Below are 15,310 nucleotides of genomic sequence, written 5' to 3'. Positions count from 1 at the left end.
CATCAATATCTGATCAGTTGTTTCCAACATCTACTACCGTGAGCACCATGAGCTCTTATTTAGCCAGCAATGACATGTTCATTGGTAACATGGTCTAAGCACAGCTCATCTCCATTTATTTTAATGGACCTGAGCTACAATACCAAGCAGAGCCGCTATACCATGTAAGGAGAGGTGCTTAGTATGCTGTGAAGAGCCTGCAGTGTTCACTAGAGCATCGTGGCCTTTTAAAACAGCTGGGAGTCAGCCCCCCAATCAGATTTTAATGACATCCAGAGGATAATCAAAATCTCAGACAACCCCTCTAATTGGAATAATATAACAAACAAAATAATACCTTACCATTTTCTCACCACTCGTATGCCACCTCCAGTCTCTGTATCCTGGCCTCCAGTAAGACGTTTTGACATGGTCATGTGATAGCTGCAAACAATCACTGACTGCAGCTGTTACAGTTGGTGTGGACCCACTATACCAACCAACCGGTTTGACTTTGGGCTAACTCTAAGTGCGTTATTGGCAGTCTGGCATATTCACTCTTTGACCTCTATACACACATCTAGACTTCGTTGCAGACCAACCACCATACTGCTACCTCTTGAGATAATCCTGGTGTGGTTGGCAGTTGACCCAAGGTGTCAGAGACACTAGGGAGAAGCATTAAAGGAAGAGGCAATATACTAGTCTGGAGACAGGCCAACCTCATACTAGCATATCCATAAGTCTAAGGTCAGGGCAGGCAAAAGTTTGCCAATCCAAAAAACAGGCCACGGGCAGAGCAGGCAGATAGAAGTCAGTGTCGGTAGTCAGGCTGGAGTACAGTACACTGGTAGACAGACAGGGAACACACCTATGCTGGTTACTAGAGGCTAGGAAACCTAAAGCTCAGGCACCCTCCAACTGTAGAGAGTCTTTTAAATACCCAGGAATGCCCAGCCATTGGCTGAGGAAGTATTTGGATGCATATGAGCTGGCTCTTTAAGAGGCTGAAAGGAAAAGCTTACCCTAGTGGACCAAGACAGGTGGGCACAGGAAGAAGCATGCATACAGCAGCCTGTAGAGGATGCCAGCAGCCTGCAGTGGAGTGGGACTGGACACCTTGGTAAGAAATACGGCATCCGGGCATGGACAACCGGCATAACAGCAGCAGTCAGATGTACAGTACATGTCCAAACATCATGGCTGAAAGCCTGGATACAGAGATGGAGACACAAGTGCAGCAAGGATAGTGGTAAGGTATTGTCATTTTAAGCTATGGTTTGCTCTTGACAAAAACTGTCAAAGGACTAGACTACCCCATGGGCAAATAATGAAATGAACAAACAGAAACAGATCTAGATTTAGTTTTTTTTATTATAAAAAGAAAAACAAAATCTATTTTAAAAACCAGACTATGTCATAATGAGATGCGAGTCAGAAGCAGTAATTCCTAACCTGCCATTAATACCCGAGACCCATTCACAAACATGGAGAAATCAATGTATTTCACATGTGTGCATATCAATCAGACAAATTTCATGGGAAAATAAAATTCTTTTCTCTTTTCTTGTCGCTTGGCACTGAAAATTATAATTTGCTGGTACGTCACCTTGCAGTGCAAGTTAGGTAGTGGTGTAGTACATGTACCCTAAGAGCAAAGATTAAATATTAGCCCAGCTCTTATCAAACCAAAACCTTTGGAAGTGTATGTTAATACGTCAAACACAAATCAGTTTTTGACCAAGCTCAAAATGACCTATATGTTTCACAGATCGCCAAGTTATCTTGTTTATTAAAAGTGAACAGGATGAGAAATTTCTAAAGACGAGATGCGCTGAGCACGAGTGTAAACATCACAAGTTGACGCTGTTGTCTGTTGTTCTGTTTCCAATGCAATGTCCTGAATCTTGGATGTCTCCTTAACATTCATAAAGTTCCCAAGGGCATTGCTAGAGGCTTGCCCTGGAATTAACAAACTCAGTGATGGATTTGCAACACTTATCCATCAAGGTCTGCACATATTTCCCACTCTCCTTGCCCATGAGATGAATTGTGCCATTACCGTATACTTTTTGCTTAGCACCAACTTAAACCTTGATTTTTTTTTTATATATTTTTTTTATTATTATTATTGAAAACACCTCAATACATATCATCCCATCTTCCAAACCTTACGGTAGACTTCATTTACACGTAAATAGAAAAATACTACAAATTTGGACCCAAAAGACAACATTACAATGATCAGGGACATCCATGTATGGACAGCCCCAAGGATGTCCTGGCACATTAAATGACCCCTGGTTCACTTGAGAGATCTCACTGCATCCTGCTCCAAGAATTGCAACTGGCTAGCAGGGTCAGCCAAGAACATGTCAAATGAATGAGTACCTGGCATAAGTTTGAGGGTGAATGAAAGATCCCCCCTCCGTATCTTTTGTTAGTGGTTATCATAGAGAGCAGTGAGGCAGAGTACAGATTGCTACCTCCACATAGATCTTTCTGCTATTCCCATGTATATCTCTCTGTGCCCTTTTAGATGCTTAGAGATATTATTTTGTGACCTACTGTACATTTTAAGAATTATTTTCTTTCTTACACTACTTTGCAAAATTAGGGGCTGAGTTTCTAATAAATATAGAATTTTGGGGACAGCCCTGACAATTACGATAAATTGACCTTTCCATCTTGTGCTAGTCATACCATTAAAGGAGTTCTCTAGGCATTTATGAAAAATGCAAGAATTCCTCAGACCTGCAGTTAATACTTACTTGTCCGCCGTGCCACCAATGCCACCATCTGGGCTGCACTTGTACAGGCGGCAAGCTCTTCCAGTTGTCCAATGCCCTCACACAGACTGCAAGCTCTTCTGCTTGGCTCCCAACCGGTTTTGTTCCCTAGTCTTCCTGTTCAGTTACATTTACTACTATGCAGCTGAACATGAAAAGAAGCATGTACATGTGGTCGGGACCTGAGCGGAAGAGCTTACAGCCTGTGCAAGTGCAGCATCAACGTCGTGGAGGACAGGTAAGTATGAACAAAACCATCATTCTTCAGCAGGTCCGAGGAATGCTTATATTTTTCATGGTGCATGGAAAACACCTTTAAAAAATATATATATTATCTGGAGCTGTCCCACTGATGGGTTGGTGGCCAGTCCTGTTTCTACCTTGTGCTTAATTTATATAAACTTTATAGTGAAAGTAAAGCATTTCACCAATTACTTTTATATTTTTGTAAATTCTTCTATTCCTGATATTTTATGCATCAGAAACTTAGATTGTAGAGAATAAAACCAGGCTAATCAGAAATATGAGAAACTTTTGTGTTCTATAAAATACTAGCAATGTCCCTGTCTTATATCTAAAAGACAAGGAATTACAAGGGACTTGGGTCTAGTGTAAAGGATAAAAACAGAACTGGGAAAGAAACTCGACAAAGTAGTCAAAGTAGTTGCCATCTCTGCCTTTTGCATCTCTCTAGTTCTTGTATTGAACAGGTTCATCTCCAGTTTCATTCAGCACGCAGGTTCGAATCAAGGCTTCCGTCACAGCATAAGGATCACAGTTGGCCGATGGACGTCGGTCTTCGAAGTAGCCTTTCTGCTCTTGTCCCACTTGGCGGGGAATGCGGATACTTGCTCCCCGGTTTGCCACTCCAGCAGAAAACTCATGGATGTTGGAGGTTTCATGGAAACCTGTTAAACGACGTGCATTGTCTGAACCCCCCTTGGGGTCATAGCTTTGAATGTGATATTCATGACGCTTAGAGAGGCGCTCAATGGCTTCTTCTATATGCCTAGAAGTATGAAGGATAACATGTCACTTAACTATTCTACGCATTTCTTTACAACATGGCATTTTTCCATTTAGCATCATCTAAAGGGGACCCTCGCCTTTCAGGAGAACAGTAAGCTGGTGACCTTCTTGTGCCAATTTCAGGCCACCACATTTTCCATACATTTCAATCAGAAGGTGGCCTTGATAAGAGAGTTACAGCTACCACTCCATTGAATTGTATGGAGAATGCAACAAACAGGAATCATCAAACAGGGTCATCGTACCTCTTCTCCCAATAGGTGAGGCTCCAAAAGGTCTCATCTATCAAGCATTTATGACTTATCATGTACATATGCAACAGATTTAAAAGATAGTAATACCTCTTTATTTATTTATTTTTTTCAAAAACAGCACCACTATAGTCCATGGGTTGTGTCTGGTACTGCAGCTCAGTCCAATTTAAATGAGTGACCCTTTTTTAAATCTCATAAACCAATTTAAGGCCCACCATGTAAAGTGTTTTGCATTTGGAAGCTTAGATTTGTTCCCCATTATATTATGCTTTTACTTACTTGAGGCCTCCTTCATCTCGCATGCGATTTGTGCTAAAGTTTGTGTGGCAGCCAGCTCCATTCCAGTTTCCAGTAATGGGCTTAGGGTCAAATGAAACCACAATTCCAAAGTCTTCGCATACTCTGTGCAGGATAAAGCGGGAGATCCACAGATGATCTCCCATATCAATTCCTTCACATGGACCCACTTGGTATTCCCACTGTAACAAAATAAATACAGTGAAACCTGGGTTAACTGAGTTGTCTTCTCAAAGAAGATGGCCAATATGCAAAATAATATATAGTGGAACTGAAATAAAATCTGTCACCAAAATATGGTCTGGATAAAGGTGTGATCTTCTCAAAGAGGTGGTCTTTATAACTTACTTTGCAGAAGAGCACATTGAAAATACTATAGGAGTATTGTTATTGACTTTTGAGAATATTTTTTGGTGGTAATGAAAACAATCAAGTAAATCCATAATAAAATCAAGACTAATGTTCTACTAAAAGCACAGTTGACAAGATTGAGGCCCTGTCTCATGTTGGATATATTATGAAGAGACCTAAGCATCTGGAAAGTATTATTCTGCCTGAAAGACATTAGGGATCCGAGAATGGAGAATGCCATAACTAAACAGAGGAATGGAATCATAGAACGTCAGATCATGGCAATTAATTGTGGGGCAATCAGAAGAAAAGCCATTCTCAAAACAGATATTCAAATGGTGACCTATTGTAGTTTTAGATAATGTGAAACAAGTGTTTCCACTAAACCTATGGCTTGGATGTTCTTACCTGAGCTGGCATAACTTCTGCATTTGTTCCTGCAATTTTCACTCCGGCATAAAGGCATGCTCGATAATGTGCTTCTACAATATCGCGCCCATAGGCTTTATTTGCTCCTACACCACAGTAATAAGGACCTAAGGGAAAACAAATCTCATTAACTGATGTGGTAAAACACAGGGCAGTAGATGATCCCTATGATGTTTAATGAAAATTATGCAAAACATTATCAGGCAAAAGCCTATGATAATAAAATATTTTCTCCATAGCAGATGAAAGTGTATGTTATAATTTCAGTAAACCATAACTACATAAGGTATATGAATAAGATAAATGTCTGATTGCTAGGGGCCCCACTGTTGGGATTTCCAAAATTCATTGATCCTCCTCATTACAGTTGAATGGAGCTGTGGTTCAGCATACGCCCTGCGCTCCATTTATAAATTGTCTGATTGCTAAGACCCCACCCTCTGGGACCCTCACTGATCACCAGACTAGAGTTCCTGAGCTTTTCATTCCTTCCTACTGTGCTCGTATGCACCCTGCTGCTCCTTTGAAAGGGGTTGTCTGAGATTTTGATATTGATGACCGATCCCTTGCATAGGTCATCTATGTCAGACCGGCGGGGTCTGACTTTTAGCACCCACACCAGTCAGCTGTTTGAAGAGGCTGCATTCACTGGACATTTCCTAGGCCAGAGACATCACGTTTATTGGTCACATGGCCTAGGCGCAGCTCAGTCCAATTCAAGTTAATAGGGATGAGCTTCAATAATAAGCACAGCTACTATCCAATGGACAGTGCTGTTCTTGGAAAGCTGTGAGGACAGCTCATCTGTAATTGATGACCTATTCTTAGGACAGGTTTTCAATATCACAATCTCAGAAAACCCATTTAATGTCTACGGGGCTGACGGAAACAGACAAAAGCTGTGCTCAGCTGTCTGCAACAGTCGTAGGGGACAGCACCAAGCATGCTTGACTGTCGCTCCATTTAAATGCCTCCCAACAAATTTTGTGCAATGAGAAAGAAGGGGGGCTCGTGACCCTCATTCTGATCAGTGGGAGTCCCAATGATGAGGCCCTCAGCAATCAGACATTTATCACCTATCATGCTAATATTCCAACTGCAAAATGGAATGGCCTTTTCTGGATACACAGGTCACTCACATAAAGCAATTGACAACATATATTTGTTATATACCTAAAAAGACTACAGTGGAATTCAAACTCTCTTCACAAATAACATCACTAGAGAATAATATAGACTTCATGTAACCTTGGTACAAAAATTGTGAAATGAATACATTTGAAGATAATGTACCTTGAGGTCCTGGAAAGCCATTGGAGGGCCAACCAAATGGGTGTCCATCCACTCCAAGCAAAGTATATTCTTGTTCCATTCCAAACCAGGGGTGTTCATTAGTGACCATATCCATAATTTGTTTACAAGTGTGTCGTAGATTTGTTTCTAAAAACCAAGGTGATGTCTGTTACTGAGAAGTTTTTGGTTCTAAGACAATTTCAAAGTAAATGCTAATATAGAAAAATACTAAGCTGAGATTTAAACAGAACCAACCAATATGTGGGAGGTATAGCAAGTGTTATAAGCTTCCATCATGCCAATGACATTAAGTATATTACGCCTACTTCTTTTGCATCTACTGAATTTTCATACTTTACCTACTGAATTGTTACAAAACCTATAAACCATGCATTTCTTACATACACGATTTTAAGAGTATATGCTGCAAATCATAAAAAATTAAGAAAAAACTGGAAATCTACTTTTGTTGGGCCCATCGAAGTGTCTCTTCGCGAGAATCCATGGTTTTAAACATCTACTCTCGCTTGGATTTGTCTTTTATATTTGGGAATAATGTATTTTGATACTTTACAGCTTCTTTAAGCATCAGAAGGTAAGTTACCTGAACCTAATGCTCAAGATATAAAAGTAGGAGGGGGTCTAGAGTGAAGATAACTTATGCATCATGATGGTGTCAATGGAAACATCCCACTTGCTGTCAAGACAATGGTTAAGTCATTTCAACTCCAAAAACTTCTATGCCTAATCTACTCCGAAATATGCATTTGACAAACTGTACAAAACATTTTCATAGTGTGATATGATGGGATCTCCTCCATGGTTTTCTGCTCTTTTTCTCCACCTACTTCTGGCTTCGAGCCTCCTACTCTCCAAGTTCCTACATTGCTGGCCGACCCTTCTTCTACTGCCGGTGAAATATCTCTAAAGAATTTCTGATATCGGTTTTTCAGAAAGAAGAGAAAATAATTTTGGAGGTTGATATGGTTTAAGAACTAGAAGGGTCTAGTAAATGTGACACCTAATTGGGCATTATTAACCTGATACTGATCCTACATTGGATGATTGATGATCCTACATTGGAGTCTGTCATGTTTCCGACTGAATCCGATTTCACACAGTCAGTGTTTGATCAGTTATTTCCATTCCAATCATGATTGTGAGCCAAAACCAGGAGTGGAGGTCACACAGAGATAAGGTATAATAGAAAGTTTTGCCCCTGCTCTTTGTTTTGGACCTGCACCTGATTTTGGCTCACAATCACTGATGAAAATCACTGACCAAACACTGACTGTGTGAAAGTGGCCTAATTATATAACATTAGCCATTCTCCAGAATTCCATTATACTTGACATTTTAGCAACTTTAAGGCTAGGTTCACACCTTAGCGTTTTACAGCGCATTCCTACGCGCTGTAAAACGCTCAACAGGCAAAAACCAATGCTTCCCTATGGGCACGGTTCTCACCTGAGCGTTTTACAGTGCGTGCGAACGCGCTGTAAAACACCCTATGCCCCAAGAAGTACAGGAGCTTCTTTGGGGCGCATTGTCGCTCGTTCCCGCACATAGACCTAGCGGGAACGCGCGACAATGGGCGTTTGCTTGTTTCCTCGCACGTAAGTTCCCGCACATAGACCTAGCGGGAACGCCCGACAATGGGCGTTTGCTTGTTTCCTCGCACGTAAGTTCCCGCACATAGACCTAGCGGGAACGCGCGACAATGGGCGTTTGCTTGTTTCCTCGCACGTAAGTTCCCGCACATAGACCTAGCGGGAACGCGCGACAATGGGCGTTTGCTTGTTTCCTCGCACGTATGTAAACACCCGATAAGCACGCTTGTAAACAGTGCATATCGGGTACGCTTATGTGTGAACCTGGCCTTACTCTTTCTACACATAGCAGTGATTTCAAATAGAGTATGCTATGCACATAATATCCAATTTAGCTATTATAATAAATGCGCTGTGGTCCTGGGTTCTAATCCGACCAAGGACAACATCTGGAGTTTGTATGTTCCCCCCGAGTTTGCATGAGTTTCCTCCCACACTCCAAAGACATAGGAATAGGGAACTTAGATAGGGATAGGGGACAGCCCGACACTAATGTCTGTAAAGCGCTGAGGAATATAGTACAGCTATAAAAGTGCGTAAAATAAATAAATAAAATTAAGCGAATCTTAACACAGTGCCTCACCCCTCCCTTATCAAAGTCACACCTACCCTGAAGGAGACTCTCTCCTTAGCGTGCAGACTACTGCTTCAAGCACTTTACACGCCTCTCTGTCTCTCTGTTCCAGGAAATTACAGACTGTACTTTTTTTATATCAAAAATGCATCAACAGCAGAAAATCTCTTCATTTATATTTGTCCTTGCTAATTCAGTAACTGAATTTCAGCTCTGGAGTGAAAACCCTTCTCGAAGATTTCTTGATGACTTCCTACAACTCGCTTTCAAGACTGAGCTTTACTATCCAACTGGCTCCTCAACCACAAAAGGTAATATTAATGAAATAAAATAACACAAGATGGGCGGCAGTCCCACTAAACATGCACTATATACTTTTTTTTATACTCTTACAGCTGGGCAGTTTGCTTAGTCCATCTGTTGGGGAGTCTGAGGACAACATTCAGCTACAGGGTTAGTGACACAGACTGCAATCTGGCCGGCCAGCTGTCCAAATGTAGACGGGGCTTTTAGACTTCACCTGTCACCATGTACTGTATATTTAAGGAAAGGTGTTTGCTGTAGCAAACCATGGTGAGAGTAGTAGTGAAGTATATGTAAGTCCTTGACCAAAAAGTGCAGTGCAATTTTTTATAATGTAAACATTTAATGCTGCATTTTTGAAAATGTATAATAATACCATAAAAAGGTTACAATAGACCTGGTTTTCATGTCCATAGACTAACAATTGTAAATGAACAGTGCCATCCATTCAATGGAGGGTCCACTAAAGGCTTTGTCCAGGCTCAGATATAAGGGTCTTGTATTTTTTTTCCCCAGAAACAACAGCACTCTTGCCCACGGATTGTGACTATATCGTCAAGTCAATAGAGCTGAATTAGCTGCAATACTAGACATAGACCATGGAGAAAAGTGGCGCTGTTTCTAGAAACAATACAAGCAAATGTATTTAAAGGGGTTTTCTGAGATATTTTAACTGATGATCTACCCTCTGGATAGGTCGTCAGTACCTGATCAGTGGGGGTCTGACACCCGGGACCCCTGCCGATCAGCTGTTGAGAAGGCACCGACGCTTTCTTGCAGCTTTGCCTAGGCCATGTGACATCACATTCATCGATCACGTGGCCTAGGAGCAGCTTAGTCCCATTCAAGTGAAAGGGGCTGAGCTGCAATACCAAGCACAGCCACTATATAATGTACGGTGCCACTGCAAGTGCCAGTGCCTTGTCAAACAGCTGATCTGCGGGGTTCCCAGGTGTCGGACCTGCACCAATCAGACACTGATGATCTATCCAGAGTATAGGTCATCAGTATAAAAATCTTGGAGAACCCCTTTAGTATTTCCAATTCCCAGTCCTAAGTTATACTAAGAGATAAAATATTTGCTTTACTTTTCTCTATGGAGGCAGTCTATAATTTCCAGAGTTTAGTTGATGACCTGACTAGAATTTTAATTGTATGGCGGGAGTGTATACTTATATACTAATATATGATATAAACAGCAAATACTGTATGGGAATGATTGAAGCCATCCACATGTCTGATATTACAATGAATTTGAGGACTTTGTCACACTTTTCTGCTTGCCTACCTGCTGTCATCCTGTTGTATTTCAGCACTTCACAGAACACAAGCTTGTTGGGGTCTCTGCGGAAGGGGTCTCTGAATATGGCCACTGGTATCAAAAACATATCGCTATTCGATCCTTCTGACTGATGTGTGCTAGAGCCATCGAAATTCCATTCAGGGAGATCTGTATTGGACATAACATAGGACAGATCATGACTAAGTTTTTGCCAAAGTTTATTATTTTCTGTTTCAAAGCTTTAAAATTATGTGAAGTTAGTAGGCACTAGAATAAAGGATAAAACAATGTTATCTACACATAAAGCATTTCCAAATGCATGTAATTAAAAATTTAGCATAGCCTCTGAGCTATTTAATCAAATGTATCTGTATAGCGCCACCTGCTGTTTGTTCTTTTTCTTATTTCTTTGGCCTGCTCACTGAGATGGCCGCACATCCTTCTACTACCTCCTTAGTTGTGATAGGGAGAGAGCTTCAGCAGAATGGACACGCCCCCTGAGTGACAGCAGAATGGACACGCCCCCTTAGCTGCAGCAGAAAGGACACTCCCCTTGAGCTGTCAGCTTGATATAGATCTAGCAGAGCAAGGAATGGGGAGATCTCTGGATCCATGTGAGGTGCAGGGCTGGTTCTAGCTTTGTTAGAAAGAGATTGTCCTGTATACAATGTCATTTTTTACATTAATCATGACATAACCCCTTTAATACCAGAGTTTAAACATCAAGGCTATGTGTGTGCATTATGTTGCAATATTTATTTTTCCTTTCGTGTTTGTTGCCTTGTTTGTTTTCAAATGATACATTGTTGCGCACCTTCAATCGACTTGGGTTCACTGTCGAGGGTGCGTGTTTTGCAGCGCAGGCCTTCTCCGGTCCCATCAATCCATATGTACATCGCCTGAACCTTTTCTCCCTGTGGCAGGGTCATATACATCTGCTTCATGGCCTTGCTTAGCTGTGAACTGGCCGAGGTCGACATGACTGCAGCAGGATGTTTTACTGCAGAGGAAGAAAGAGCACAAATGGTTAAGATGAGTTCCGACTCATTTGAAAGGCTATACAACACTGCCTCTGGAGGAACAATGCAGGGCTTCTCATGGAGGTTCATGGAGGGTGCAAGTAGAAATTGCAAGAAATGTGGAACTGATTACAGCTCACCGCTAATTCCAATCCAAACAGGATGAAATGCAGATGAAAAAAATTCTGCAAAAACCCGATTACTGCATGGGACATTGGCATTTAAATCGCATTATTTATAGGATTCGCCAAAATTTAGATTTAGCTATCCTAGACCGGCAGAGCTAATACCTATGGGATGGTAATAGATTTGTATCGGGCACATGAATTGTCCTATTTATTAGATAAATTGCAGTTGCAGAGGGCGTCTCATATGCGTTAAGCCCTTTCAATGCAATGATAAATATTAGTACATAGGGTTCTCAATACTTCTTTACAGGGCAGTGGCAATGGGGGTAATAGGAATGATCAAATTAATTCACTCTGTGCCTTTAAATCACACTTGTCATTGAGGTATAGATGTATATTGTGTCGGCACAATGTGGTGGTTCACTGATCCTAATCTTAAAGATAGCCAAATGTATCACAATGGCTCAGGCTAGACTCGATAAAACTGGTGCACAGCTATACCATGTACTGGTTGACATAGCTTGCAATGCAATTTTATGCCAAAATTTTGGTGCAATTTTGGCACATAATGATGCATGTTAAGCCACGCCCCTTTCTTGGTAAGCCACACCCCCTTCTAAGTAAGTCACACACCCCTTGACGAGAAAATGAGATTTGTGCCATGAATGTACCAGATTTTGGCCAAAATAAGCCACAATTGAGTTGTAGCCATGATAGTAAATCTGAGATTATTTAAAATTATTATTATTCTAAGGGATGTCCCTACTAAAAACATTGCAAAATGACATCTTCAACCCCAGAATTTTGGGGGTGCTGATCAACACTTCGAATGGTCATCCAAGGTAATCCTATAACCTTCTTCTAATGATCATCCTTGATCTGTTCTGTATGTTTCAATTTGTTCCTCAAAAAGTTCAAAATAAATAAATAAATGAGAGAGAGAATGCTTGTATCACACAAGAAAAGCCAAGAGCGGAAGCCACATATCCTGAGATTCAATTAACAATGTTTTGAATTGCAAATCTAGGTAAAAAAAGACGGCTCAAAATGGCTACCCCCACCGCTCGCACCAGGAATGAAGAAGGCATGGCCAGCTGAACCCCTTCCATAGGGACGTACGCTCCATGGTAACACAAGGCATACAATAAGAGATTTACATAAAATCAAGATGGTAGGACAGGCGTACAATACGTCCACGGTGGTCGATACCACTGCGATATTACATAATGAAGATGCGAGGCTCTCCTAGGCAGACGGTATAATACACACACAGGTGCACACCTCACACACGCTCCAGGCAAATGATGCTGGCTGCTGTTTTATGGGGGAGAAGGGTTTACTGTTCCATTGCTGAATATAACCAGCAGGAAAAGATCTATGACCCCAAAAATATCACAGAAATGCCTCAACGAATGCAGAGAAATAACAATTGTGAGATATCCAAAGCGCATGGAACAATAGTCTTGTCCCCTCTGGCAGACGAGGGGTTAAACACCGTACCTTGTACTTCTAATATAATATAAATGGATGTATTTTATTTATTTTTTTATACCTGCATGAAATCATTTCAGTACAGGAACCTGTCATGGCGCGTGGACTGATCAGTGAGTTCAAATGACTTCACTCCTCCTAAGGCCTCTTGCACACGACCGTATGGCTTTTTCAGTATTTTGCAGTCGGCAAAAAACGGATCCGCACAAAATACGGATGACGTCCGTGTGCATTCCGTTTTTTGTGGAACGGAACAGCTGGCCCCTAATAGAGCAGTCCTATCCTTGTCCGTTATGCGGACAATAATAGGACATGTTCTATCTTTGAAAGGAAAAACGGAAATACGGAAATGGAAGGCATACCTTCAGTTTTTTTTTTTGCGGATACATTGAAATGAATGGTTCTGTCTACGGTCCGTATACGGAACGCAAAAAAATAAAACGTTCGTGTGCAAGAGGCCTAAGGAAATGATTATTCATTATTTAGCATGATATTAGGATAATAGGCCAATTTATCGAATATATCCCTAATTATACAAAAGAAAGGCAAGCCACCTATTACTACATGGGGGAAACCTTGTCCAAGCACCAAAATAGTGAATTGATAACACTGGACAGGTAAGCAGTCATCTGACAGTCAGTGCTCTAGTCTATGTTGGTGCTATATTAATAATAATTATCATGATCGCGCGCCGCACGTTAAATACGCACCAATGTAGTACATCCCTGTGATATCACACACACAGGTGAGAGCTGTAGGTAAACCTTTTCCATCTTTACTTTAAAACATTCTGCCCCAAAAAGACTTCATTGACAAATTCAGCTCTGCTACATCTACACATACATTTGTTATGAAACAAAGCAAATTGCAACAGGCAAAATAAATAAATAGATCAATCAATAAATCAATAAACCCAAAGCAGAATGATAGGTGACCTATGAAAGGCTACATCCCCGGTTTACCTGTATCAGATGAGGATGGAGATGAGGATGCAGATAGACCACAGGGCTGTGGGTGTTGCTGGTTTTGATGCCGGGTGTTAGTTAAAAGCTCCCATTCTCAGGTTTGAGCTAAGGCTGTTCTCCCTGTACATATATCGAGCAGTACAGTGCCAGCCCCTAGGCTGGCGATTGGCCGCTTGCAAACATGATTTCTACATGCCACACTGGAACCGCCCTCATGGCATCGTGCCATTGGCCATGCTCGTGGAAGGTGCAGCCTACATCATCCTAAGGATCTCCCCAGCACTGAGAAAAACAAGTCTGGGAGGGGGTGTGAGAGGCACAGAGAGAGAAAAGATGAAAAAAACAACACTATAGAAACATCTAGTTAATAAATAAAAAACAGTGTGAGAGGAATCCTGTGCAGAGGAGAAGAAGAACACGTCTAAATCTAAATAGGTGATGTAAGGGAACCCTCATCTCGTAAGGAAATCTGCAAGCAAGCCAGTCAAATTCTGAGGTTTCTTTCACACGAGCGCGAGGGATTAGCTCCGGAGGCGTTCCGTGAAACTCGCACCATTTTGCAAGCAAGTTCAGTCAGTTTTGTCTGCGATTCCATTCAGCGTTTTGACGCGTTTTTTACGGCCGTGATAAAAAAAACTGAAGGTTTACAAACAACATCTCTTAGCAATCATCAGCGAAAGACGCATCTCATCCGCACTCGCTTCCGGATGCAATGCGTTTTTCACTGAAGCCCCATCCACGTCTATGGGGCCAGGGCTGCCTGAAAAACGCAGAATATAGAACATGCTGCGTTTTTCAGAACTGATGCGTGAAATAGAAACGCTCACGTACACAGACCCATATTAAAATGAATGGGTCAGGATTCAGTGCGGGTGCTATGCGTTCACGTCACGCGTTGCACCCGCGCGGAAAACTCGCTCGTGTGAAAGGGGCTTTAAGAAGCTGTGATACATTGTAAACAACATAGTAAACAAAAACATCACCGGTGCCCAATGGACAACCTGTCCTGATTGCAACACATTAGAGGTTAACATCACCGGTGCCCACTGTGCCACCTGATTACAAAAACGTAGTGGTCAGGCTGAAAATAAATGACTTATACACATGCCCCCCGCTCAGAACCAGCTTGAAGGGGCTTTACGCTTTCGCTCACTAGCACCCATGTAGCTGAAGTAAACAACCCGGTCTCTATTGCATCCAACACTCATATGTCCAGGGAAAATAGCATAGCATCGCTGACGCACCTCCCCTAGCAAAGCACACAGGCACCTGAACAGTTAATTCGATCTCAAAGGGTGGAAGCAGCTCATTAACCCTTGGAAATGTTCAGCCTTTTGTTCAAAGGAGTAGAAAGGGCGCACGATTTTATTTGTTACCGTGGATGGTTTTATGTGCGAGATGTCCTTTGTTCTTGTCCAGGGGATGTGTCACTGGACACCATGCTATAGGTCCAGATTGTGGATTTTCACAGCCGAGTGTCCCATATTCCAGAGGAGAGAGGTTATGGTGGATGCATC

The 15,310-nt window shown here is 41.7% G+C and overlaps 1 protein-coding gene across 1 annotated transcript; it reads right to left on the bottom strand.

The window, feature by feature from the left end:
* Positions 1–1,335: 1,335 nt before the first annotated feature.
* Positions 1,336–13,941, bottom strand: GLUL (glutamate-ammonia ligase). The gene is made up of 7 exons (XM_044300534.1): positions 13,791–13,941; positions 11,005–11,190; positions 10,197–10,358; positions 6,422–6,568; positions 5,108–5,235; positions 4,331–4,530; positions 1,336–3,777 (listed from the first exon to the last, which is right to left on the bottom strand). Exons 2-7 carry the CDS (start codon positions 11,168–11,170, stop codon positions 3,459–3,461), a joined length of 1,122 nt encoding a protein of 373 aa, XP_044156469.1. The 5' UTR covers positions 11,171–11,190; positions 13,791–13,941; the 3' UTR covers positions 1,336–3,458.
* Between the last annotated feature and the right edge of the window lie 1,369 nt (positions 13,942–15,310).

The sequence above is a fragment of the Bufo gargarizans genome, chromosome 7, assembly GCF_014858855.1.
Source record: "Bufo gargarizans isolate SCDJY-AF-19 chromosome 7, ASM1485885v1, whole genome shotgun sequence".
Taxonomy (NCBI): Eukaryota; Metazoa; Chordata; class Amphibia; order Anura; family Bufonidae; genus Bufo; species Bufo gargarizans.
Note: the sequence above shows the minus strand (reverse complement) of the source record. Positions and strands in the feature narration are given on the sequence as shown.

Excerpts from the sequence above, each read along its gene's own strand:
- GLUL (XM_044300534.1), bottom strand. The coding sequence starts at position 11,170 with ATGTCGACCTCGGCCAGTTCACAGCTAAGCAAGGCCATGAAGCAGATG. Across the intron at positions 6,569-10,196 it reads ATACAACAGGATGACAGCAG|AAACAAATCTACGACACACT; the intron begins GTAGGCAAGCAG and ends CTTGGTTTTTAG. Across the intron at positions 3,778-4,330 it reads CGAGATGAAGGAGGCCTCAA|GCATATAGAAGAAGCCATTG; the intron begins GTAAGTAAAAGC and ends TCATACTTCTAG.